This window comes from Eutrigla gurnardus (assembly GCF_963514095.1).
Source record: "Eutrigla gurnardus genome assembly, chromosome: 7".
Classification (NCBI taxonomy): domain Eukaryota; kingdom Metazoa; phylum Chordata; class Actinopteri; order Perciformes; family Triglidae; genus Eutrigla; species Eutrigla gurnardus.
Window position 1 is genome coordinate 30069122 of NC_139921.1, and position 27063 is coordinate 30096184.

The following is a 27063-nucleotide window of genomic DNA, read 5'->3' on the forward strand; positions in this document are numbered from 1 at the left end:
CGGAATGGAAAGATGGCGGCAGTTACATGACGAGGAGCGGCCGTAGATCATGAGCACGCTGCCGGTGAATCGACAAATCGGACAAATTAATGACACAACTAGTGGTGGGATGCGTTGGGAATGGCACTCACACAGTGTGGCTGAGCTCCTGCGGTCTCTCGGCCTGCTCCGGGAACACAGGATGTGGCGGCTCTCCGATGGGGACGCAGCCCAGAGATTTACTGATTGCGTGGCTCAGCTTTTTGGCCGGAGACTTCTGCGAGGAGGGCGGGACAAAGAAGAGTATCTGTCACCTTGCAGGGCTCCACATCCAACATTGCCAACCAACGTTTAAAACATGTCTCTTTAGCTGTATTTGAGAGGGGATTCAGAGGTCTAAACAGGACCCAGACAGACTGGAGGTCATATATCTAGAAGTGGAGAGGGTATTGGTGTCACCCACAATCCAAGACTTCAATGCTGAAGGACTCAATGGATCTCTTGTGGGCAATTGGGTCCAGAAAATACTCTTTTATGAAATAAAATATATAAAAGGTGACTAAAAATGGAAACCATGTTTTCAGTTTCCAAAAGCTGATGCCTGGTTGGAAGTTAGTGTTGAGGCCTGCCTTGTGCGTCATTGTGCTGAAATAGTCAGTTTTAAGCAAAGAATAAGGAAGTGGCAAATAATTTCAGATAATCAGAACTGTGCTGGATGGTTTTTAAAATCAAATAAATAAAATGTGGTGGATAATGCCCCAGATGTGTTTCACATCTGTCACAAAAGAAGGAAATCATCCAGAATAGATTCATCCACCTAACGTTCATGACGAACATCATAACGTTTGTGTGTTACTGGTTTGTGTTTCATGTTATTTAAGTCCTGAGTCATTCTCTTCCGTGCAAAAACCGAGTGGGAAGGGAATTGGATTTGGGATCCAGCGCCTTTGATTTCTCTTGTTTCAATTCATAACATAATTATGAAGCTTGGCGGCGATGCGGCAACACAACAAATTCATTCTATACAACTTAATTTGCCAAAATGTGTGAAACCCCATAAAATCCCTCCTGGCTTCCTTTGACAGGACAACCTGCCATGTTGGTGGATTGTTCTGAAAAGGGAACAGCGCTATGTAAGACTGAGAGAGATCAGGGCTTCGCCTCACCCAAGACGAGTGCTCCTTCATCTGGTGCTGGTTGCTATGGGGACCATTGGCATGACCACGCCAGAAGCAGCTCTGGCAGAGCTGGTAGCCATGGCACTGTTGGCACCGATACCGGAAACCCATCATGCTCTCGCTCCGGCAATATGAACATTCCACCGGATGGAAGACTGTTGGGCAAAAACAACAGCTCACTCGTTTATAGTTTCTATTTGTATCCTATTGTCTTTATTGATATACTTTGAAGGCGATGGTTGGTCTGACGTTCTCCCACAGCCAGGGGTCGACATTTATTCAAGAACCGTACTTGGATCAAAGTTTGAGGCACTTGTACTTTACTTGACCTTGAACTTACTAATTTACATAAAATATATGATCATGTTAAGTGAGTCATTTCTAAACTGTTAGACTTGGGAACCTTTAGAAAGGCAGCAGTAGGTTGAGTCCGACGTCAGTATTGGATGAGTGCATCCTCAGTTAAAAGCATGCATTATTAATTAAACTCCAATATGGATGCAGAGTGAACACAAATATCTGAAGGTCCAGAACTCACCATTTTCAACATTAGCAAGTCGGTGCATGAGGGGAAGCCATACGAGGCATTGAGGTGGAGGATCTGCCATCAACACATCCAAAAAGGTGTTCAGCATAATCTTCTTCTAGATACAAACACACACAAACGGGTCATACAAATGTGTAGATTATTAGAGATGGAAAAGAGGAAAGAGGGCAGGGTGTTCAGGTATCCTCCTCATACCTGCTGAGGGAAGCACGTCCGCACCGAATGCTCCGTGTAGCCGAAGGAAGGGCCCTCGAACACCGCCGTGGGGAGTTTCAGCACCTCCCGGAGAAACTGGTCAAACTTTGCAAACATCATGACTCCTCCGGAGTCCGAGATCTGTGAGAAAATATCTGAGACAGCCGATGTCCGATTTATTACCAAAGTGCAGGCTTTTTGACATTGGTCCACAGTCTGTATGCTGCACTAATGATCTGCATACATGTTGCAACAGTGCCCCCATGTGTTTGACTTGTTTAGCTGCATGAAGGTAGTCGATGACATCAGATTTGAGAATATCTAGCTCATTAAAAAATGCAGCTCGTTCACGTACATATCTACTGGTAGCGAGGGATGTTTAGAAATGTACTTACAGCGTAGTTTGTCCACAATTTTCCCTCCACACATTGTCGACAGCATGGCTTTCATTGAGAACACGGTCAGCTTCCCATGGCTTTCACTGCAAGTAGAAAGAGAGGGTGATTCAGAGGCACTAAAACACACCTTTTTATTCAATCACTGACTGGTTTTGGTCTGATATAACCAGGAGGTTTTGGCTGCTGATCTAATTTTATAATGTCACCTCAGATAAAGTAATGCATACAATATGTACGGTACTGTATGTATCTAATAGTGTATAAAATGCCCAAAATCCTGAACTAAGCCTTAAATCACAGATTAACATGGCATATTCAGGTCAGGCTGCCTCAAGACCCCTTTAAATCATTTCAACTTGCCAAGAGAGACCAGTTCTTTCATTTCAGATTCATTTATACTCCGGTTTCCAAGAGGTGACAGAGGACATGAAAGCTCTTCTGCCTAATTCAATCTGGACCTCAGGGACAGATAGTGAAACTGCTTCCTGTGATCACAGATAGTCATTTCCACAAAAGTTTCTTAGAGATATGGCGGGCATGAATAATACCGAAGCGACACCAGAGCAGCCTGGATGAATGGACGGAGCCAGCAGCCGATCCGTTTGAGCACGGTACAATAATGAGAGAGCTTCACGGTCAATAATACAGCTCCGTGCTGCAGGATGCCGAGTGCAGTGCAGACATTAAGAGGAGGGAGATACAGTAAGGCATCGCCAGGAATACTCCAGCTGATTGGGAGGGTTTGGCATGTGTTGCTGTGACGTCTGAGGACTAGAACCTACAATGAAGTCAGAGTTACCTTGAGAACACTAACGGCATGTGCTTTGTATTTCTTTCTGGGATTTTGGGGGCGTTTACCTTCTATAGTTATAAACCTACACATGGATGATGCATTTTCTTTTTTTTTCTTCTTTTTTTTTTCCTGTAACCTACTTTCTGTAATTGACTTTCCTGGAAACAAAGAAGTATGTATTAATGCTATTAAATGCTATTAAAGCTGATAAGGTTCTGTGACAGTTTTATTCAGTCAGCTCATTAGTCTAAAGATTTGATTTTGACCAACAGTCAAAAACCCAAAGATAATTAATGTGCTATACTTTAAGAAAAGATACTCACATATTTGTTTTAATATTTTGCTATAAATGAACTTTTTTAGCTAATTAGTTGAAAGAAATGTCCTTCAACTGCTTAATTTGAATAATAATAATATAACATTGTAATCAATACATAATGCATAAATAATCCAATAAAATGTAGACTTTTGTTTTCGTGTCATAAAGAGTAATTCATGCTTTAATATCACAAAAATGACTAAACCATGAAGTGATTGCCATCATTTATACCAGGTTCAACACAGCGTTTTGTAAAAATGAAAGTGAACCATCAGTAAATTGATCCCAGTGATCACCACCGGCAGGGCGTTGCCGTCTGCCTGCCCCCCCTACCTGTCGTAAGTGGCCACCATGAAGTTGAGCAGCAGCCCGATGGACTGCTCCACATTGATCTGGTGGGTGGTGGGCAGCCGCTTGTTGAGCTGGTAGTAGATCGAAGACAGGATGGTCTCCAGCCGCGACACATTGATCTCGGCATTGTGGTCCAACGTGTTGAGGCCGTTGTCACGAAAGGCTTCGATCATGTTCCAGACATCCACCAGATGAACTGAGGGGAGAGAAAACCCACTGTGTCTTCAACATGTGTTTCTGAAGGCTTTGCAGCAGAACGGTTGAAATGGGAATCTTCTTACGGTTGCATCTCTTTTGCACAAAGCGGAGTTTGCAGGCAGTCCTGTAAGTCGACAGTCTGATCACATCGAAGTTTTGAGCTCCTGCAAAAGAAAAGCACAAAGAAAAAAACACTTTAGATCCCAGATGAACGTCCGGTTTGATGAAATAACATGGAGGTCTTATCAAACACAATCAGGCTTTTTCAGGAGGAACATTTCATCACGATCGCTGTGTGTGTGTGTGTGTGTGTGTGTGTGTGTGTGTGTGTGTGTGTGTGTGTGTGTGTGTGTGTGTGTGTGTGTGTGTGTGTGTGTGTGTGTGTGTGTGTGTGTGTGTGGGAGGAATTGTACTGTACGTGTGAATCTCCTGCACAGTCAAAGAATCACAAGAATCCGCTCCACTCACTCATCTCCATGAAGAGCTGCCTCTTCTCCACCATGGCCTTGCCCCGCTTGCTGCCTTCCTCGATCATTCTGCAGCAAACAGCAGAACATGCAGCGTTTACTGTTGCTTGTTCACGTCACAGCTTCTTGTCATCATCCAGAGTCAATCAGGAAACCACATGAAGATGATTAATAGCAATTTCAGTGCAATTGATGAAAATGTTTCAGACTATGACTAAGCTCATGAGTTCACATCTCAACAGGAAGATCTCCATGCGTGCGTTATTGGGATATTATATTAGTATATTCTATTTTCAGCTGGTTAGCTCCTGAACGCTGGTTTACCAGCAGTGTACATGGTGTTCTCTCATCTTTGTTATTTCCTCTGTACATCAAGGGTATTAGTCATCACTGGCTATTCACGCCGCTGTCAAACACAGAGATTATATGACTTATATGAGTTATAGAGATGATCTTAACGGGTATGTTTCAGTGTTCAACAGAACAAACAACCTGCCTACCAGCTCCTCTAAAGGTTGCAAAATAACACGAATTACAATCTTTACAAACGCTGGTTCCCGAGCTGGGTGTGTGGCAAACTGAGACAGTTCTGGAAATGTCTTTAATGTGTATTTAGCATTAAAATCTATTGCACAGGAATGATATGTTCATAATACCGCCGTCAAAAAATAGATATGAGATCAATATTCAGAATGCAGGTATCAGATGCCGAGTGGAGGATCACAAAGAGCTAATCGTCTCTTCCATACCAAAGACTCGTCTGCTGTGCACTTTAAACTTGAAGTCTGATTCATGATCAGTGCTGCCTCCGTGTCTGTGTCTAGCACTCCTACTGGAGGAAGAAAACAACATTCATTCCTTCCTTCTACTGTCTTCAACACGTGTCATCGGGGCTTCTAATGTCCTGATCCTTTCTTCTGGTTGCTCTGTGTTGTCATGAAATGATGATGATGGTGGTGGTATCAATATATTAGTGGCATAAAGACCATACATGACAGGGACTCTATTTCTTTAGACACATAAGATAAGTTAGGGATTCAACATTTACCTGTCGCTGATTCGATGTCAAACCAAGTGAAGCCTGAAATGTCGACCCTGTGAAGAAGAGGAGCCGTGATGGAAGAGTTAGTGAGGGTCTCACATTACTGTTAGATAAGACGTTCCTCGCTGACTTCTGAATAAGTGATTAACACCCCCCCCCTCCTCCTGTAGAGATATTGGTGAGCCGGCCGGGGAACATCTCCAGCACCGTGGTCTCTCTGCAAATGATGCTTCTCATCATCCTGACATGACGGCAGACACGGAGCACATGACGGCCGGCCAAGGCGTGAGAAACACGTCTGGATCACATGGTAGTTCAGCGGGGTGCGTTGGCTGGCCAGCAGAACGTGAGCACAGGAACCAAGGTTCTGCTACCCAGGAGGACATCTACACACAGGCAGGATTTCTCTATTGTTTCCTTCTCACACTGACCTCCACCGACAGATCCTCGTCCAGTCACTAACCTTCTGCTCTGTGTGGCTCCTGTTGAGCGGTTCTTATTGCTGGCTATTACAAGTTTTCCACTGACATGCAGTCACGCATCATAAGTGTTAGAATCAGGGTCACAACAAGCGATTCAGTCTATAAAAGTCAAAGAACATCACCAGAGCTGCAACGATGAGTTGATTCATCTACAACCGTATTATTTATATCAACAGGAAGCTAATCAGCTTAAATACAAACATTTGCTAATTGCAGCTTGACGGTTGTGAACATTGAATTTCTTTACTGTCATATGTTTGAATATTTTGAGGTTTGGGAGTGTTGATCGGGATGTATTGATCTGACTTTTTCAATACTGATACCGTTGTAAGGTAACGTCAGGATTCACTTCCACATTGCTTTCCTAACTTTGTAAAAACTGAATAGAACATACGAATACTAGATATAAATGTACCAAATTGTTATTTGTAAAAACGGATTCCCAATTCAGCTATTTGAGTCAATATCGAGCCGATGTCCGATGTGAGTCTCGGTGATCAGATAAAAGCTGAGAAGACGTCCCCTTGGCCTCTACGAAGGCATTTCCACTATATTGTGACATTTTATGGAAAAAACATTGACATTTAGGGGACATTACGATACAACAATAAGTCATTGATTGATTAATAATGTGAAGATGAATCAACAGTGAAAATGAGTCGGTTAGATGCACCATCCCCAGAGTCATCTTTAAGTGTGTTTTTCTCCCCGAACAACAATCCAAACCTCAGAAATGTTGAATTGACAACGATGTCAAACAGAGAAAAGCTCTTTCAAGAAGCCAGAGAATGTTTTTCCTGTTTGCATAAGAACTGACAGAAATGATTCCTCGTTTATATTCGTATCGGTGCGATCCATGAATTGACTGATATGGCTGCATTGTGAGAAAGCTATAAAACACACTATGCTGAAGTAAACAGCATTATTTTACTGCTCCGTGTGGCTCTTTGCAGCTCGGTGGGCAAATCACAGCAATAACCCAGTCAGGATTAAGGCTTCACGTAGAAAACACTCGGTCAGCCTAATTACATATTAAACGTCCTGATGGGGCCACACACACACACACACACACACACACACACACACACACACACACACACACACACACACACACACACACACACACACACGCTGCATTTTGTGTGAGGGGAGCAGTGCTGTACTTTGGGGGGCATTTGCTATGCAGTGGGAGACCCAACAGACACGTCAGCAAAATAACACAACGCTTCATTGTGAATATTGAAACTGCAGAAATCCAGGAGTGGGCGAGCAGGCGTCGTGCATCGGAAGGCAGTGATGGGGGGGGGGGGTGTAAGCATGCTGAATGATTTCACGTTGGATAAGGAAACAGACACAAGTTGTTAATAATTCATAGACCAGAATGAATCCACAGACAGAGTCAGGGCTGAAGTCATGGCCGTGCACATGAATAATCACAGCTTACAGTCACATCGTTGTCAGCTGTTCCTTTGTTGACGGTGTGTGTGTGTGTGTGTGTGCGTGTGTGTGTGGGGCCATTCTAAAGGTGCATGTATCTGTACTCTAACCGCACCTTGAGCTTCGAGCTAATGACAACATCCAGAAGGACTCGGTCACTGCAGTCCCTCCCTTCCGCTGAGATCATCCACCTTCCCGTTCCTCGCAGCGGAATCACATCCACACACGCAGCCCCTTCACCGATTTAACTGCCTGTTTACCTGGTTTCCGCAGCGGGAACGGGGTCGTGATGCTCATACGGTTTTGGGGGGGAGGAGGAGGGGGAGGATGAGGGGGAGGATGAGGGGGGGAGGGGGTTACAAACAATAGCAATCCTGCATCTTTTCAAATGACTCGCGTGTCGACAGTCGAATAAGAGGCATAGCGGAGGAGCTCGGCCTTTACCCGATCACGCAGGTTGCGTTTAGATCCTCCTCATCATCCTCATCATCCTCATCATCAGCGTCATGATCGGCAGCAGCATCCGATGGGAAGATGAGTGGTCCAGGGTGAACAGGAGATATTTCCTCCGTGATTCAGCCGCACTCTCTCTCACCTTTTAATGAATCCCGGGCGCGTGTCCGCCGCCGCCGCCGCCGCCGCCGCCGCCGCTGCTACAGCTGTCCGGGCGATGAGGAACGGCTCGGACGGTCCAGCAGCACCATGTCTCTGCCTCCTCCTCCCCCCGTTCATCCGGCTTCAGTGTTGAGAACTGCGGATGTGCGGCCGCACACGGAGACGTACAGCAGCGCCGCTCGGCATCATCATCATCAGCGACCAGCGGCAGAGGACGGCAGCGCGGAGGGAGATGCCATGCGCGCCACCTACTATACTTCACGCATGTGCGCACGCACGCTGTTAAAGGCGCACTACGTCTGCGTGTCGGTGTTCCGCACTAACGGACAAGAACGCTTATTCAATGGATCTTTGATACTTCCATAAAAAGACGTTTCTAAATAAGAATGGGCAAAACGCGTTATGCTGACTTCATGAATCAAGCTGCAGAAACACTGGATCCACGTTTCCCAGCATGCAATGCGTTTGCGTGGGAGTTTTTTGTTTTACCCAGTATTCAAATTTGGAATTGTTCTCCATTTTTTACATGTGTTGCCCCTGCAGGTTATGCAACAGTTTATCTGCCTTCCTCCACATCAATAAATCATGTTTGTCCGTCTGCATGCAGATGAATTAAAGTCCCATACACAACAATGCTCAGGAGCCTCAGCCTCGGTTGCCATGGAGAGGAAGGTGTCAAAAGTAAATTCAGTCATAAACAGAACAGCATCATAGTTGCTAAATTCATCCAAATTTGACCCAGAATCCAAAAGTACATTATTGTGTGACCATTAGCAGTAGTGGGTACAGAAATGCGATTTGATTTCCCTTTGCCAAAATATTAAAAGTGCTGAGATAACTCCTGTTATAGTTTGGCACTAAAAATAACATTTGCATAGAAAATGCACCCAGGAGTTATTAAATTCTAAATCAAAGGTTTTATTGTTTAAGGTTTTATACACAGAAGTTTTTAATAGTTAAGAACTTTCTGTGTAAACTACAGGTGACCGTTAACATCCCTCTGTATGAGATAAGGGCCAGTAACCACACACAAAATGCTTTTCTTTTCATTATTTATTCATAATAGTCTATAACTTCTGATAAAATACACTTTGTTTACAAGTGCTGATTACTATATTACATTCACCCGATGTTTAGATGAAGACAAAATGACTCGGACATGTAAATGACCAACGTGACATTTCAAACTGGTGGGGATTGCCCGTCACACTTTCTGCCCCGATTCTAATCTTCTGAATGCACAAACAACAGGTGACTGAAGGGCCAGCGGGGGCTGCTGCCCGACTCACGTTTTCAGTCTTTAACAAAGATTTCAGCTGCCTCGCGGGTTGGTTGATTGTTTTTGTTCATTGTCTTTGCAGTGCCATCCAGCCCCCGACTCTACATGAGTAAATACAACATCCTACCCTCACATTCAACCAAATAAGCCCTAAATATTTATTGGTGGGGGGGTACATTACATTTGTGTTAACAGAATAAAATACTGGTACACCAGTTTTAGTGAAACGACTATGTTAAATATGTGCAAACCTCTCTTAGCTAGCCCTGTAATCTTAAAACCAATTCGGACACAACCCCACATTTAATAAAAAACACGTTTAAGATGGACTTTCGATTAATCCACTGACCTAAAATGGTGATTTAATCGTTTTGTTTTCATAAGGTGACACAAATGTAGACAGCTCAAAAGCTACACACAAAAAATAGATCAGTGGATCCGTTAACAAAGCTGGGCCACAGAATGTAGATACCTGGGCAATTTGAATTATAAAAGTTATTCTCTGCATGGCGGTCTGTCCAGTTTAAACACAATTATAGGAAAAACAGACAGCCAGTATATTATTGTAGTAAATACCCTGTTGATTTTCAAAAACAATTAGCAAATAGATTTTTTTAATATCAAAATATATTAATTAAAATATATTACTTTATGATTACTATATTACTTTCTTTAAAGGTGACTTTGGCATATTACCTTGACAATAATTGCTATAAAACAAGCCTACTTTGTACCTCCAGGAGATTTCAAAATAAAGTTGATGCATCTTAATGAAAGATTAATTAAAACCTGCTGAGGAAACGCTTTACACTGACCTTTTTGCATGTTAATATGTGGTAAAGTATGCATTTATACTGTGTTAACATTCACAGTTTTCACCCCACAAATGTGCTCGTACAGTCTTGTACATCACACATGTTACTGTACATTATGTTAACATGATACAGTATTATTTTGTGTTTACTTCACATTAAAATTGAGGGCTAACCCTCAGTTCTCTGGGAAAAAGGCCATTTCAAAGGAAAGCGTTACACCCGCCAGTTAATCCGTTTGTACCTCCAAATCATTTTGTGAAGCATGCTATGCTGAATCATCATATGATAAAGCATTTAGCGTTTTAGCATAATGTACTGTTCTCCATTTTCTTTCCACAGTAAAAATGATTTCATAATTAACAGGATATATTCAAGCAGTGTGTGCTGCATGAATACAATAAAACATATTTCTACATCTAGGCATATACTGTCAGGTAAGCAAATATTTACAAAAAACAAAACAAAAATGTAATTATCTTCATTTTCTCCCCTCGAGTGTTTTTTTACCGTTTGCCACTGCTGATTTATCGATACAGACATACAGCCTCATCGGAGACGACATCTACAAACTTTCTGGGGGGAGAAAATGAAGCTTCACACACTAGGAAGTGACTCTAGACTTTGAATGGAAAATATCTCAATTTGCCAAAAGGAACATTTAGACATATATACAAATGATTATTTTTATCCCCTATGTTTGAATATAAGTACACAGTTACTACCATATATCCAGGTAGTTTTCAAGTGCTTTGCCTTGAAACTGTTAGTCAAAAACATTAAGTGATCATGTCCACATTAGTTTTATAGCATCATTCAAAATGTAATTTATTTGTCTTTCTAAAACTATAAATGGTCTTTCTAGTACTTAAATCTGAATTTGTTATGTACATATTAGATATAAAATATTTACTGTGAGTTGTATATTCCTGCCATGCGTGCATAAATGCCAGGAGGTACTCTACAACCAGTGATTATCATTCGCACCCTTTTTTTGCCTTTAAACCACAACTAATTAGGCCCAATAATAAAAAGTGTCAGTATTAAACAAGACGGTCATTATGTTCTACAAAAATAGCAACATTCATTTTTCCCTCTTTAAAAAAACCTACATATATATATATATATTTAAATCTACCAGACTAATCCTAGCCAAGTGCAAACGTTGCCAGATGTTATATTTGTCACACATCTGACAGACTTGATTTAAAATTGATTGACAACATATCTATCAAAAGAAATGCATGAAACAACTTCTTAAAGATGTTGGTTGAAACAAAAGACCCTCCAGTGTAAATCCTTGCCTCTCCAACAGCGACCGCATGCTGGTGGTTTTTCCCGTTGTGAGGATCATGTGCTTCCCTCCAGCACTGCTTCTGATCTCGTTGTTCATTTTCTATCATCGCACGACTAAACATGACACACACAGTTTTGAGGGGCCGATGCAGTCATCGTGGCAAAAGGCTCCACATCCTTTGCACATGATCATGGCCTTCAGTCGGCAGTAGCATTTAGACTGGACGTCCTCCATGTTGGCGCCCTCGATGAACGACTGCTCAGGTGAGGGCTCGACCTGGTGGCCGTGGTCTAACGAGTGACCGGCAGGTATGGTGGTGACGGTCACTGAGAAAGACATGACGCTCCCGTGGACGCCGCCGCCGCCGCCTGCCTCTGAAGAGGCTGTGGAAGAGCTGATGCCTGCAGCGCTGTGGTTTAAAGTGTGAGGTACAGACATGCTGATGGTGCCGCCATAGCATGACGCTGCCACCGCTTCCTGGTTATCAAGCGTTCTCTGGGTTTGGAAGGCCGACTGCCGCTGGTGACTGGGGTCTGCTTGGGTAAGGTATGGCTCGGAGCTTCCTTGGTTGCTGTTGCAGTGTTGGAGGTGCCTTCGGTGTGACTGAGAGGAAGTGCTGATGTCTTTGGATGTCACGCTGGTGCTGTTGCTGTTTGCCATATCCTCTGATCCAGGCTCAGTCTTTACATTGGAGCGATGCTGAATGATTGCTGCTTCGTCAGACTTGGTTATTGAGTATCCATGCTGCTCTGTTTTAATCCCAGAAGTGAGAAAGAAACATTTCCTGGCAGGTTCTTCTTCCTTCGCCACCTCCTCTCCGTCTGTGCTTTCCCTTTTCAGACTGGACACAGACAGGTTTGGGATGACAGATTGCTGCAGTCTCTTGCTCTCTGGTCCTCGGCCGTATGTGGACACATTGAGCAGATAATGTCCCGTCATGGCAGGCCTCGGCATCCTCTTACGACCTAGAAATCCTACCAAAATCCTGGATTGGTCCTGATGCTCTTCTGCATGCACCATCTGATGCACTTTGTACTGAGGGTGCTGAGGCCCCATACTGCCAGAGAGGTGGCTCTGCTGGCCTTTCCTCTGCATCAGAGCCTGCAGGATCTGCTCCTGAGTCTCCTTATCAGGAAGTTCCCTGTGGTGCCTCGTGTATTCAACAACCCCTGCTCGTCCTGCTGTATTGAATTGGTGGGACACCTGCTTATCAGCCTTGTGCTCAGCAGAGTGTGGCGTCTTGCCCTTACTACCAGAGGTTAAGTTTGACATCTTCACTTCTCCCTTGGATATCGGCTTTGGGAGGATCTGCTCCAACGGAACCTCTTTTCCCTGCAGCAGCTGAGTGACCAGCGGGTTATTTGCAGGAATACAGGCGCTGCTCTTGGTTGATGATCCAGCAAGTGCTGGGTTTTCCTGTCCCTTCAGAGCATGCCCAGGTGACAGAGTGTGCTGGATTTGAATGCCATTGGGTCCTGCAGGGACAGTACCAGCAAAATGGCTTTTCTGTTCTTCATCAGTTTTCATTGTGTGGGACCGGTTTGGGCTTAGCTGTCCAAAAGGGTCCAGTGGACGAGAAGGGGGTGTACTGGTGTGACTGCTGCCGCTGGAGGCTGATAACCTGCTTGATGCCTGCGGGGATGTTGGGCTGGGCAACGGCTGTGTCTGCTCACCACTGCCTCCCCCTGGGCCTGGGCCTGGCACTGCTCCCTTCGATGCAGCTGAAACTGCGGCAGCCGCGGCTCGCTGCGCTCGGGCAAGCTGAGCTTTGGCCTTGATGTCTGCCAAAGTGCGAGCGCCAGTGCGGCCCGGGCTGCTGAGCGGGACCGGGAGGGGAGTCCTGGGTGAGACTTGACTAGGTGACAGAGGGACGGGCAGAATTCGTGACACTGGAATCTGCAAAGTGACGGAACGAAATGTTAGAGAATGATTTCAAGATAAACATATATAAAAGAAAATGAAGAGAAACATCCACAATAAAATGTAAGTAAATGTGTTCTCCACAACATAGCTCATGAACTACTTTTATGTGGCGTTATCGTCTCCTCACAGCTAGAAAACCTTGGCAAAGGTAACTAATTCAGGCATTTAATAGGGAAGCTAAGACTATTTGGAATCTACTGAGCATAAAGATCAATGGAGAGAAATGCAGGAGGGTTTTGAGACATTTCTGTTAACGTTTTGAGACATTTCTGTTAACGCTTTGATCATTTCTGACACATTGACTCTCTAAGTGCTGTGAATCCACTCTGACTACAGCTGCTGCCCTCAGTGAAGAAGTAAGCTACAAACTTGTCAGAGCCAGCTTTCAAGCCTACAAGTGCCGAGTTATATTTGTATACTCAAAAGATAAGATGGATCAGAGGCTTTCACAAACAATTTCCCTACCTTGAGTGGTGGAACCCTTTGATTTGTTGCCGAAGTTGGTGTTGCGGGGCTGGATGTGGATGATGCTGGAGGAGATACAGAGGAGACCGAGGACAATGAGGAAACTGAGGACATACGTGGCCTTTTCTCTGGTGTTAATTCATCCACAATCTCACTGAAAGGTTTCCGCTTCAGCGGCTCCGAGGGGCCACTGGGCTCAAGAATGACCCCTTCGCTCTCCTCAGCAGGCTTAACCACAGACACTGGCTGATCCTCTTTTACCTCTGAAGGAGTCTGTGATGGGCAGCTCTTCTTCACAGGCGACTGGGGGAGTTCGGTTTTCTCCACATTCACTTGCTCTTTATGCTCCCTTTCAGGCCGTACAGCTACCGCGGCCCGTTCAGTCTGTCTCTCCACCTCCGGTGTTTTCGCTGCAGGTGCTGGTCCAGACTGTGCTGCTGCGTTCACCTTACGGTCCTCAGTGTACTGTGAGCGCCTTGTCTTCATGGGCTCTGTGGTGGAGACAGGCTCTCTTGGAGCAGGCTGTGGTTTCACAGAATCCTTTGGCGGCTTCGTGTCTTTCACAGCGGCAGCCTCAGTCCTGCTGCTGTCCTCGGTGCCCTTGGGATCTGCTGGTGCTTGAGTGGCAGGCCCTGTCTGATGAAGGGGGGACCGGGGCCTGGCAGACTCCTGATTCACATCACCCTTTGTCAGCTCTTTGGATTCCTCAAAGCTGAGCCCAGAACTATACAGACAGAGAGAGAAGAGGGAGGTAGAAAGACAGACAAAGAAATAAATCATACATTATACAGATACATTTTAAAGCAGCTGACCAGTAAATTCAATTTGATTTTCCCTTTCTTGAAGCGATATGATGTTACAAAGCAATTCAATACAATGTGACGAATACTGAGAACACCCACTGTGATTCTCTATTCACTTAGTACTTAATATGTTTGTGAGAATTAATCTTAGGGAGCTGAGGGTGGTGTTTAGATCCTATGTAACCTATGTAATCATTTCACACGTGCTGCTATTTAATGCGTGAGATTAGATATTCAATCATGTTAATGACATAAAGAAAAGTAAGACAATCATTCTACTGTTTGTAGGTCCTAGAGGGCTTTTAATGTGTAATGAATTGGCAAGAAAAAAAAATCCAACTTCCCCAAAACTGTATGAATAAATAATATATCATAGTGAAGACTTACTTTTCACCATAATAGTTTTCAAAGAAGGCTTCCTTCCAGTGCTCAACTCTCTTTTCCTTCTCAATTTCTTGGCGCATTCGTAGTTGCAACTCAGGAGTGAATTCCCCTATGAAGGAAAAAGTTCCATAATGGAAAAAGAAGAGTTATACCTTGGTTCTGAGTGGTGGCGCTGAGCCTAGCTGATGAATCGGGACTTTAATATGAACCGAATGCAGTTATTAGCAGTTGGAAAGCGTTGAACTGACCCTCAGCCAGTCTCTCCTTCCACGACTGAGCTGCTGATGTGAAGAACTCATTGTTCAAGGCAGAACTAGTGACCTTCAGAAGGCCGTCCATGCAAGCCTGGGGAGAGGAGGCACAATATTATGACTACCATCATCCCTATCACCATCACTGCGTCAGAACATTGAGTTATGCTTCCCATATGTGATGCACAGTTAAGCATGTAGAATCAGTGCACATTAGTTAATGCTGTACAGAGTTAGATGCGTGTAAAATGAATCGGCTTTTCCACATTGTAAAACAACTACTACTCAGTTTAACATATTATATGACGACTAACAGAAAGATGTGAACATCCATGCAATAATCTACATCTCTACATTCAGTGTTAGATAATGCAACAAAAGCATGAAAAGCATGTATAATTTCACAGCCACCTGCCGGTCAACTTCAGGCAGAAGTTTGAGCAGCCTCTGTTGGCAGTCTGGAGGCAGCACAGAGAACGTGTGCTTGTTGATGATCGCCCGCAAGTTGGTGTTAACCAAAATGGAGTCTGGTGTTTCCACATCTATTTTACACTTGGTACGTTTCAGCTGCCCTGCAACACAAAACAGGAAACAGATGTAAGCCAAGGCAGATCCAGCAACATGCCAATCTTGCAACTGACATCTTGAGTAATTTACTCTCACATGTGGTCATGTTGTTTGTTTTTCTCCGTAACACTGATGCTCATCTTAACGTGTTCCTTCTTGAAATGATGCAGTCGACTCCATCATAGTTCTAGCAACAGGCAGAAATAAGTATGCATCCAATTGCGAGACTATTTTAATGGATAAGTTGGTCGTGTTCAACATCGTGTCAAATAATCCAATGAAAACACCAAAACCAACAATGCATATTTCCATCTCTAAATATGTCCTCCTGTATATCAAACACAGTCAGAGTAGAGGGCTTTATAAGAATGTGTCGCAACTAAACCGATGTGATGGATTTCATGAGTGATGTTTTCATAACGGGGGTAACCTCTGGGTTGACTGAGCATTCAAGGATGTCTGTGTTTTTATACCCAAAATAAAAAGGCACAAAGCCCACAGCACATTCTTTCCAGCTGAAGAAATAAACCTTTATTAAATGCGTTATGTGAGACCACCAAAAATCCAGTCAGTTCACCCTTGAGTCCAGGTGGACATTTGTGCCAAATTTGAAGATATTCCCTCCAGAGTAACCATAAAAGTGTAGCCCATCCATCACCAGCCCCTCCATTCACTTAAAGTAGATGTCTGACGTACCTGCACTCAGGCGGCCTGACCTCTGAGAAACCTTCCTGGGGACCACCGGGTGGCATAGGTCTGTTGGACAGAAGGAAAAAACGTTTCCACACTGATGGTGCCAATTGTACAAGTGATGTTTGGATGATAGCACAATGCCTTTTGTTATGTAACTATGAAAACATGTAATAACAGGACACTACCTAAGAACTGCATCAACATAGGCTATTTAGTGTCAAAACTGTTCCATGAACATGAGTCAAATATCCAAAATTACTTCTACTAATTCCATTTAATATTGTATTTAACAGCTGCCACCTACCAGTCGTCGTAGTAATGTTGTCAGCCATATCTTTGATGGTTTTTAGAAGGAGTCTAGGGCTGGAGGTGGTTGGCATTCCCCCCTGTCTGCGCTGGTTTCTCTGTTGCTGCTGCTTCAAGGCCTGAAAACAAGCAAAAGAGAGGAGCAAGTAGGCAGCAGTATGAGAAAGAGAGAGTGTGAATGTGTGCAACCCTCTGCTTTCTTGCAACTATTCCCCTCGGGCCACTTGCCTGGTTAAATAACAGCTAAATAGCAGTGCAGCAATGAAACATAGGTTGCGTAACACGAGCATAAATCAACTCTGTGTTGGAAATCTGTCGAGAAGTCTGATCACTTCACAGTGTCGACAGATCAAAGAAGCAAAACAAGACAGTCCACTTAGTTTCGTTTCAGCTACACACAAACGCACAACCAGTCTCTTTCATTCAAATGGCCATCTTCTAGCGTTGCTTACGCCCCAATAAATGAACACAAATTGGTCATACAGAGCTGAGAAGTCCACAGCAGCACAGATGGAGTGAATTACAATCCGCGCAATCAAGTGAAATCTAATTAAATGAAACACGGCAAGCCGAAAGGAAAAATGGTTAACAGGGTGGATTACGAGGACTTAATACTGTAAAACCTGCTATAGGCATTTTTCCTGCCGCCTCATTGGTTTTAAATAATGTTTTACAGGCAGAGACTGAGAGGAGAGTTGGCGCCTGCTGACACACCAACATAGATTATGTTTACTGAGAGCATGTTAGCGAAAAAGGTTTAGACAAAAGTGCTGAAATGTAGTATGAGCATATATTTTGGCATGAATTAGAGGTGTGAGATTCAGATTCACATCAGCACTGATTTTTGATTGAAGAGAACCAGTCTCCTTTAAAAACTCTACACTTGGTATGTAAATGCAAGAAAAAATCCATGAAAATATCAGTACACTCAGCAAGAATGTATGTGTGTGTGTTGCGGCGTAGAGTATGAGGGTGTGGCAGGAACTTGTGTCCCATCTGAGAAGTGCTTACACAAGTACTCCATTAAGTAGCTGTTATTAAGAAGAGGTAATAAAAATAAACAAGCCCATCAGTACCTGTTTCAAAGCTTTCTTGCTGTGTTTCTGCGAGGGAGAGATGAGTTTACTGGGGACAGAAGGCGACGAGCATCGAGGCTGCGGAGAGGACGGCTGAGACTGCAGCTTGGAGGGAACTGCCAAATACAAAAGCACAAAACAGATGTTACCAGATACACTTCCTGAGGGTGGTGCACCAACTTTAGCACATCATGCTTTTGTTTTGGTGAAACTGAAACCAGTACAGCGCACAAAGCATCAGCTTGCATTTCCTTGCCAAAATATCATATGACTGAAAATGGGCTGAACATTTCAACAGGAAGATTGTTCAAAACAACCTCTCTGCTCTATATTTCTAATAAAACGCCCTTCCTACCTACCGTAGCTGCTCCACTTGTTTCTTTCTCAATGTCACTGCATTTCCTCTTTTGGCTCTTTGCATTGACTAGTTCAGAAACAAAACAATATCTGAGTCCTCTCACTCGGATATAAAACCATGTTTTTTGCTTGGCAGTTTCTAACTTGTGCATAATGAGGAAGTGGTCACAGGTCATACTGAGAAAATACAGTTTCCTGTTTTAACAGTCACTTAAAATATTCAAGAGGCAGAGAGAATTAATGAGTCAGTGAGAGAACAACCTCAACTGCTCGTTATGTCCAAAATAATTCCCATTTGAAGAAAAGCTCATTCTGCAAAGTTGCTCTGCAGTCCGGTGCAATCAAGTGTGCAATTCACAATAAAGTAATAATTTGACCGCACAGACACACAAAAGTGCACAAACTGCTATGAAGTGACCGTCTTGTGCAGCCGGAGGACGTGATGGATACAACATGTTTGCTTAAAAGATAAAGCCCACCTTTCGCTATCATATCTTTTCATATCTCAGTGTATTCCAGGAATTATTTTGTGAGGAGACGGTGTAATTCATGTTTGCCTGTCATCGTGCTACTTCAGCTGGGTTCCTGTGTTTCCACAGTGACTTTTAACAATGGCTGGGACGGGGCATTACCCCTCATAGTCACAACGAGGTAACCACCTAGCACAAAGGAGCTAAGACTCTACAGTCCTTAGTTACTGCATTCATTTTTATTGGGGCTGCTGTGGATGGAGAACAGAGTATGTTTCTCTTCTGAGGATTCAGCTGAATGATTGTTGAACAACAGTGACAGTGATGAAGAAACACACCTTTACTCTTTAATACTCTAAACAGAGCAGGCGTTTTTCTTTTCTTAAATTAAATGCTGTACAGAAATTCCGTTAATGTAAGCATTAAATATTTATGCATTTAAGCTATCATTAATGCAGATCTGTGATTCCATAATGAGCCATAAAAAGCTGTTTTGGGAAATAATGGTCTGTAAAACCGGTGCCTGTGCCCACAGTACCTCTTCGCATCCACCTCCCTCTCCTGCCCTCTCCTGCGATGGGACTGCTGTTGTTTTCTGTGCTTTGGGAGTCAGAAAGATTGTCGCTGCTCTCCTCAGAACCTTCCTCAGACAGCTCCTTTGCCACATCTGAGGCGTCCTTCTACATAGAAAACAGAGATGGTACAGTTAGAGAAAAGAAGAGCAGTTCTTCAAAAACATCTTGTGGGGAACACGCACATCATACTCAAAATAATGCAACCAAAGAATTCATAATTCAAAAGAATAGGAGTATGAATATCATACTTATGTCATGATTACTTTTTCCTGTCCCTAAAGTAGACGTAACGTTTACATAATAGGGCAGGGCACATAGTGGTAGCTGCTTTGTGTCTAACTAACCTTTAAAGTGTAGACCCCCATTCTGCCTGGAACTTTGTAGAAGATCCCCTCCTCGCCGCGAGAGTTCGTGTGGAGCATTGCGTTCAGACATGCCAGCGGCGAGGTTCCACTGGATCAGGAGAGAAAAATCAAAAATCAATGAAAAAATAAATCAGGCAACTGGGAGGAAAAGGCAAGGTCTGATATCTGGGGAGAAATTGCTGTCATGCGTCACATTTATGAGTTCAGGTCAGATTCACATCAGTGTAGTTGTGGATCATTTACTGAATGTTTTATACAGAATTATAAAACTGGTTCCAGAAGAATCTAATCATTGCAAGGACCTGTTATTTTCAGATTAAACTGGTCTGGCATAACTATGTGCTCTATTTAAATTAAACATATTCAAAACCAACTTGAGTTAATTAAGAGTGCACAATAATCCCTCAGCAGCCATGCAAGAGCTGTATCCAAAGGTACACAGTAAAGTTAAAATACATTGTTGTCAACTCACTTTTATGTCATTTTACACAGTGTAACATACGCTATATCACTTAACGTATACTAAGCAAACAGGTTTGGTAATTAATCACATTGTTCATTTAGAAAATTACACTAGTTAGGCTTAAAAAATCTCACTAAATGTACATTCCCACGACATATTGGATAATGTAAGTGCATTGAACATTTGATTTTATCGAATACAATCTAGCATCAGGATCCATGCTTCACTTTGTTAGAACGTTGTGCAATTAAATTATGTTTGTAACGCAACAGGTGGCTATAGCAAGTCTAGGTAAAATGTGAGTCTCACACCGTCTCATGGAACTGAACCTATTGTTATTGTTAAGAACATGCAAAGTGGCATTGCAGTGAGTTTGTTAAGATAAGGGGGGGCTAGCTTTTTCTTACCTTCTGGATGAGAACAGTGACAATGAAACAAACAGAAACAAAACAAATATTAATTGAGTAAAAAAATAACTGTTAAAATGGGAGGTACATGAGCAGTAACAGGGAGAAAGCTGCATGTTCCTCCGTCACTACGTGTCTGAAGGCATGTTGGGGAGCTACATGTCAGGACAACACTTACCTGATTTCCTTAAGCCTCTCTCTTTGGATCACCTGCAGGATCTCTTTGTGGCTCATGGGCGTGTTGGGGTACTTCTCCAAAACCTACAATTTGAACACGTCATGTTGATAAACGTACCGTGGTTGTCATGTGACCCTGAAGATGTCAGACACTGAAGCTTTCTAGCAAATGCAGGTTATCCCAGAATAATCACGACCAGCACGCTGTGGCTTTTAACCGATTATATCGCTTTAATGCAACGTTAACATGAGCTAACAGCAAAACAGTCTCACCACAAACAAAGTGAGGCAACGGAGCAGAAACTTTGGTCGTAAATACAAACATCTGGTGTTGGGCCAACAGCGCTGCTGTAATAACATGACGGTAACAACATGACGGAGAGACGTTATTACAATTAACTCTAAAGTTATAGCTTCGTTATATGAGCGAACTAATAGCAGGAACTCCGTGGAGCTGATGCATAACTACACGGTGGATGTCCACACAAGCAACCAACGCGTCAATGAGAAAACAGCGTTAGTTGTTGCTATTTTGCAGTCATTAGCATGCTACGCTAGACAGCTAGCTGCAATGCTAGCAACATTGCCGACTGTGTTGTGTATCGCCTAACGTCGGCAACAATATACGACGGTGCCGGTCTGTTGTGGGTGAACGTGTTGGGGGTTTCCTTTAATACAGACGCTGTTCGCGGCGTGTGTGTTGGATTTCAGCTGCTAGCAAACAAACTTGTTGACGAACGTTAGCCGGAGCTAGCGTTGCTAACCCTGACGGTTACTTTACTCCACTTCAAACCGTGACAAACACGTCACACACACACGCGCGCGCGCGCACACACACACGGGGGAGGATTTTATTTTCTCAAACATGCTTGGGGTGCACACAGCTGCCGGTCGCAGCATCGCGCTTCGCCGGGCTACGGTGTCTCGTGCCCGCGGTGCTCCCCGGGCGCCGGACCGTCAACACGGGCCTCGAGCAGCATCGTCTCCGCTAGCGGGTCATGAACTCACAAACACAGTTGTACCAGTGGGAGCGTTGGAAGAAAACAACCACAACAAACGACAGGTCCGAGTACCGTTTTAGCGGCCTCCGCCCACGTCCGGCCCTTCTTCTTCTTCTGCCTCTCCCTCATGTCGGACGCCTCGGCGCAGGGCGGCGTTGGTTCGGTCCGTCCAGTTGAAATGTTGCTGTAGTTACCGCGTAAGGGCCACTCCGTCTGCCATGTTGGACTTACTGTAAAGAAGTCACGTGACTCCAATGGAAACGTCACCTTTACTGTATAATGCTGTCACTGCGAATTAACTGCAATGATGACCCGGGAGCACAGGAAGTCGGCAACATAACGGCGGCTCCAAGATCAGTTTTTATTTTTCACACATGAGCAAATGCATAATTTCACAACTATGAAAAAAATAAGGCAGCTAATCAAGAGAGCATCGCATTAGTGAGGCTTTCTTCACTTATTTGGACTCACGATTTCATTTGCTAGAAACTGAAGCAACAACTCATCAGGCATACAGGCTAACCCAGCATGTAAAATGTGAATTCAAATCAAAATTAAAACTGTAAGGATACTCCAAAACCATTTACCGTATGTCTGCTTCATCCCATGATAAAGTGTTTGCTGTGCTATTTATTGAGACAGGGATACGCCAAGAAACTATGTGGTTTAGAGGCAACTGTCTTTCCAGTTAAGTTGAATACATGCATACTAAAGTGACTTTAACAAAGAAAAGTGAAATCAATTTAAAACAAGGCATAAGATCCCTCCCCCTATGTGGAACTAAGGCCAGCTCTGTGCAGAGTTCAGGGGCTTGTCTGGAATGAAGCTCCCAGTGGAAGACAGGAAGCAGAGGGCGGTCTCTGTCTCTGGGACGGAGAGAAGCTCTGAGACGCTGATGTCAGAGTGGTGGATGATGCCGACGATGGCATGGATGCTGCTTGTGATGCCTGATACCTGCAGACCAGGAAAAGTCACGGGGTTGATGGACAGCAATATATCACTACCCATTTAATCAAGTGCTGAGACATTAGACGTTTATCTATTTGCATAAACTCAGAAAAAGGAGAAGCTTTCAGAATCTGTAAAAGTCTTCCTTTCTCGGTTGTTCTCTCACCAGGATTGGGACTTCCTGACCCTGGGTGATGCTGTGCTCCTCTCTCTGAGGGTAACAGATACCAGAAGATCCGGCATCAGCCTGGGGGAAAAGGCTCTCTCCAGGTGAGTGCCATTAAGGTTCAAGGCGAACATGGTTGGTGGAGACATGTCCAGCTCCAACAGCATTATATTCTCAGCCTGTGAGGACAGATACACGTTGTAGTTTTCATATTATAAGTACATGTCCAAATAGATTTTTAGCGAGAAGCCTCCATCGGAGCAACTAAAGTGTAGACCATAAGGTGCTGTCATTTTTTTAGCCAACTGTCCGGGCACTGACCTGGTATCTAGATGGGGCACCAGTTGCCGTGGAAACAGCCATCTGTGCATATTGGCTGATAGGCCTCTTGTATCCCACAGCTGAGAGAGGCCTTCTCTTGACCTGTGTGGGTGCACTGGGATACAGACATGGGAGAAGAAGGATTTGCTTTCGGTTTGATGCACAAGCTTCTGGAACCTCAAGTGCCCCATATATGGTCAACTGACAGCTCCCACCAGAAAAATCCCCCGTAGTCTGCCCATGTATTATCTTTCATTCAGCTTTAAACCGTCTCAGGAAACAAAGGGTGTCTGCTCTTGTTTATTTAAATACATCCGTTTCCTGGAGAGGCACAGAGCATAATGATCTATAGCATGAAACGTCAGGTTGTTTACAGCCCCACTGTGTACGTTTTTAAATGGATGCTCTGACTTTGGCGACACCTTGTGGTTATACATCCACACTGTGGCTGACACGCAAAAACTTAGGCTACTAAATAATCTGACCGATGCTATAATCACAATTATACAACAGTAAACTCAAATGTATTGTACATTTTTTTGCCATGCTCACTGCTCTTCAGCCTGCTTATCTATTTATACTTCTGGTACTGATTTCCTGCATTTCCCAAAGGTTAACTGGCAGCCCAGCACATTCAGGTTCCAGCATTCAAAAACCCAAAAGGCAATAGCAGAGTTAAAGTTTTGCCAGTTTTAAAGAAACAATCAAAACGTACACAATATACCTTCCAGCTGCATTGTTTTATGGTCTATTTAGGTCACTAATGGTGCAGACACTGGTTTCAGTTTTTCTTACTTCACTAAACCACTTACAGTAGCTTACGTCAGCGATGTGAAATGAAATCACTGACCTCTCTGGTGGAATGACCGGCTGGAGCCTCCACTGATCCTCCTCACTGTCAAAGTGCAGCCTGTTCATGATCTTGTTCTTTTCCTCCGGAGGTATGAAGTTCTCAATCAAGAGATATCTGCAGTGACAAATAGAAGCGTGTCAGCTGAGGTGACAGGGAGCCTTCCAGAACGAGTGCCAGAGTAAACCATGACATACAGAGCTCTTTCCCTGGCGTTGTAACAGACTTTATATGTAAAAGTCCTGAAACTTCACCTTTAAAACAACAGAATCAAACAAACCTACTGTACGGAGTAAACAAGTATTGTACTGTAACAAGTACAGTATACAAAAAAGTCATCCAATAATCATCTCTTGTCCATTTATCCAACCAGGTTGCCAGGCAACAACAAACATCAAATTAATATCTAAAAATGGTGCTTCCTCTTTCTTCGCGTGCATGGAAATGACATAAACATAAATAAAAGACAAATCCACGTACGATGATGGTGACCAGAAGAACAAGACGACACATGATGCACACTCACTTGTACTTGAGTTCTCTGGTGAGTTCGGTCTGTGTCTGTTCGAGCTCCTGTCTGGTGACGACGTGTTCATCAATGACGTCTCTCACCTCTGCCTTCACCAACTGTAGTTTGGCGTACAACTGCACAAATACATTGCAATATTATTACTGTTGTCACTCGACAAGGTGTTGAAAAGGGACTAAATCAGAATGCAAAGTATAGCAATTATTCCAAAACACCAAGAAAGAGCTCCGTCACAAGTGTCACCTCCTCAGGCGGCGTCTCTCTTGGTAAAAAGGAACTGATTAAATTGTGATTAACTGCTTTTTGTGATAATAGCATTGGGATGCGTCAGCAGGTGAGTCATCTCACCCTCTTCAGCTTTTTTGTTTTATGTTCCACCTCCTGCTGCAGGGAGGAGAACGTCTCTCTCATTTCTAAGGTCTCCTCGTCCTGCAGCATCAGCTGCTGCTGGATCTCCCTCTCTCGCCTTATCTGGGAATCACACATTCATGAACCTTTATAAATATATAGGTTATCTTCCCGTGTGACTTCAGACAGCCCATGAAACTTCTGTTACGATAAACACAAAAAGTATGTTTTTTTTATGGATACCTGTTCTGCAATTTCTTGCCTCTTCAGCTCCAGCATTTTTTGCTGTTCGTTGGTGTGATCGATTATATTCTTTCCTCCCACTAACAGTTTACTCTCCATGGCCTGTGAAGAAAGACATACAATTAATTATTTATGTACATTTCTTTTGTTCCACCCGTGTCTCATTCATCACACCCCACGATCTCCACAAAGTACCTTGTATTTCTCGATGATCTTCTCCAAAGCGTCTTGATCCCACTGCATGTCCACTAAACTTTTCCTGTTGTCTTTCAGGTGTTTTAACTTCTCGCCGTTCCTCTGGCAGCTCAGAGCCTTGGGGAAGTCACTCTCCTCTTTCATGTGATGTCTCACCTCCGGTTCCTCCTCAAAAGCCTTCCACTCATCCGCCTCCCTCTCTCTGAGCAACTCCTCATCCATGCCGGCCATACTTCTACTCAGCCTTTTGCTGTTCCTTTTCCTCCTCCGCTCCTTGGCCAGCATCCCACGCTCCTCCAGCTGGGCTTTCAGCCGTGCAATCTCCTCCTGAAACTCCCTCAGCAGGGCATCTTTGGGGTCCTCGTTAATCCGGGGTTTGTTCTTGATGTTCTTGGCCCTGCTGGCGTACCTCAGGGTGGCCAGGGACTCATCAAAGTGCTTGTGCGATGGCCCCACTGTTGCTATCATGACCGTCTTCGCGTTGCCCCCCAGCGAGTCCTGGAGCAAGCGGGTCAGTTTGGAGTCTCTGTAAGGGACGTGGGTGCTCTTCCCGTCCACCAGGGCTGAGATGACGTTCCCCAGCGCCGAGAGGGACAGGTTGATCTTGGCTGCCTCCTTCAGTCGCTTCCCCTTTGCTCCCGTCTTGCTCTGGCGTTCGCTGCCTGCCAGGTCGACCATGTTCAGCTTCCCCACGCGGATGTGGTCCTCGCCGTCCGGCCCCGCTTCGCTGCACTCCACGGTTATGACGAAGATGGCGTGGGACCGAGAGCTGCGCTCGTTCATGTTGGTGAACCCCACGGACCTGGACTGGTTGCCTATGTTCATCACATGCTCAATCTCGGCAGCGTTCTTGGTGACCACCGAGGACAGGTCTCTCACATAAACACCACAGTCAGGGTTTTCCTTCAGCTCCAGCTTCTTGTTGTTGTCCTTACACAGCAGATCTCTGATTTCCTCCTGGTAGATCTCCATGTACGATGACCTCACCAGGTACTTCTGGTTCTGAGTTCTGGATATCTGCGTGAAAATGTGCTGGAATGAATTCGGTATGACCCCCCTCATCTCCGGGTCATTGGAGACCCCCTGCATGGTGTGCGTTTTGCCTGTCCCGGTTTGTCCGTATGCAAAGATGGTCCCGTTGAATCCCCGGAGCACGGACTCCACCAGCGGTCTGACGGCATCGTCGTAGACGTCGCTTTGCTTTGACTCCCAGCCGTACACGGAGTCGAACGTGAACACTTTGCTCGGCTCATCAGGTGGCGCCTTCGGCTTCTTGAGGGTGATCTGCCCCAGTCGGTCATCAATCTCCAAAACGTTCTCGGAGTCCGCCTGCTCTCGGCTGCTGAAGGGCCGGCAGCGGACCACCACCCTGACCGCCTCGCAATGCTTGCTTTTGGGCATTTTGGTTCAAATTAAGTCCTCACCCGTTTATTTTTAAGAAGCCGTTTTCTTGGGTGGGGTCGCCACTGTTCCTGCTGCGTACAGGTGCAGCTGATTCAGCTCACGCGCGCGCTCAGATGCAGCTCACGCGCGCCGCTCGCATCAGCATCCGGATGCACGCGGAGCATCTTTCAGGAAAGAGGCGATGTCACGAGAAGTGGAAAGGATGCTGCTCGCGGAGGAGAAAAGCAGCCAGACGCCCCGGCCCAGCCCACACAGCCTCCCGACGTACACACCCTGCTCTGCGGACAATGGAGCCGAGACATGTGACCTGCGCAACCAATTCGATTGGTGCAAACATATTCTCGTTGGTATACAGCCATGGTCTCATTCCGTTACCGTGATAAATCA

The 27063-nt window shown here is 44.5% G+C and overlaps 3 protein-coding genes across 12 annotated transcripts in view; all 3 read right to left on the reverse strand.

Annotated features, from left to right (window-relative positions):
- dtnbb (dystrobrevin, beta b) overlaps positions 1–8337 on the reverse strand; it is a 28355-nt gene extending 20018 nt beyond the window's left edge. For 7 of the 9 annotated variants that reach the window (XM_084013819.1, XM_084013820.1, XM_084013818.1 and 4 more), the window contains exons 1-10: positions 7982–8337; positions 5474–5520; positions 4427–4494; positions 4042–4122; positions 3743–3956; positions 2295–2380; positions 1900–2054; positions 1696–1801; positions 1146–1312; positions 132–256 (exon numbers count right to left, since the gene is read on the reverse strand). In XM_084013819.1, the coding sequence (XP_083869945.1) occupies positions 132–256; positions 1146–1312; positions 1696–1801; positions 1900–2054; positions 2295–2380; positions 3743–3956; positions 4042–4122; positions 4427–4493 (1001 nt within the window). In that variant the 5' untranslated portion in view covers position 4494; positions 5474–5520; positions 7982–8337. The remainder of the gene's footprint in view (positions 1–131; positions 257–1145; positions 1313–1695; positions 1802–1899; positions 2055–2294; positions 2381–3742; positions 3957–4041; positions 4123–4426; positions 4495–5473; positions 5521–7981) is intronic. The other 2 variants (XM_084013813.1, XM_084013814.1) reach the window with 2 other exon arrangements.
- A 708-nt stretch (positions 8338–9045) lies between these two features.
- asxl2 (ASXL transcriptional regulator 2) lies at positions 9046–21929 on the reverse strand. Of its 2 annotated transcripts, XM_084013825.1 has the most exons (12): positions 21745–21929; positions 20673–20755; positions 19604–19712; positions 19223–19364; positions 17858–17973; positions 16780–16900; positions 16479–16538; positions 15627–15787; positions 15213–15309; positions 14968–15073; positions 13778–14501; positions 9046–13285 (listed from the first exon to the last, which is right to left on the reverse strand). In XM_084013825.1, the coding sequence occupies exons 1-12, from the start codon at positions 21799–21801 to the stop codon at positions 11492–11494; spliced, it is 3570 nt and encodes a 1189-aa protein (XP_083869951.1). In that variant the 5' UTR covers positions 21802–21929; the 3' UTR covers positions 9046–11491. The 2 variants fall into 2 exon arrangements, with proteins under 2 accessions (XP_083869951.1, XP_083869952.1); XM_084013826.1 differs by lacking the exons at positions 19223–19364; positions 19604–19712; positions 20673–20755; positions 21745–21929 and adding an exon at positions 18217–18353.
- Positions 21930–22043: 114 nt separating this feature from the next.
- kif3cb (kinesin family member 3Cb) lies at positions 22044–27044 on the reverse strand. Its single transcript, XM_084013827.1, has 8 exons — positions 25273–27044; positions 25078–25179; positions 24835–24957; positions 24484–24602; positions 23958–24074; positions 23108–23222; positions 22787–22965; positions 22044–22626 (listed from the first exon to the last, which is right to left on the reverse strand). Exons 1-8 carry the CDS (start codon positions 26671–26673, stop codon positions 22476–22478), a joined length of 2307 nt encoding a protein of 768 aa, XP_083869953.1. The 5' UTR covers positions 26674–27044; the 3' UTR covers positions 22044–22475.
- Positions 27045–27063: the final 19 nt, after the last annotated feature.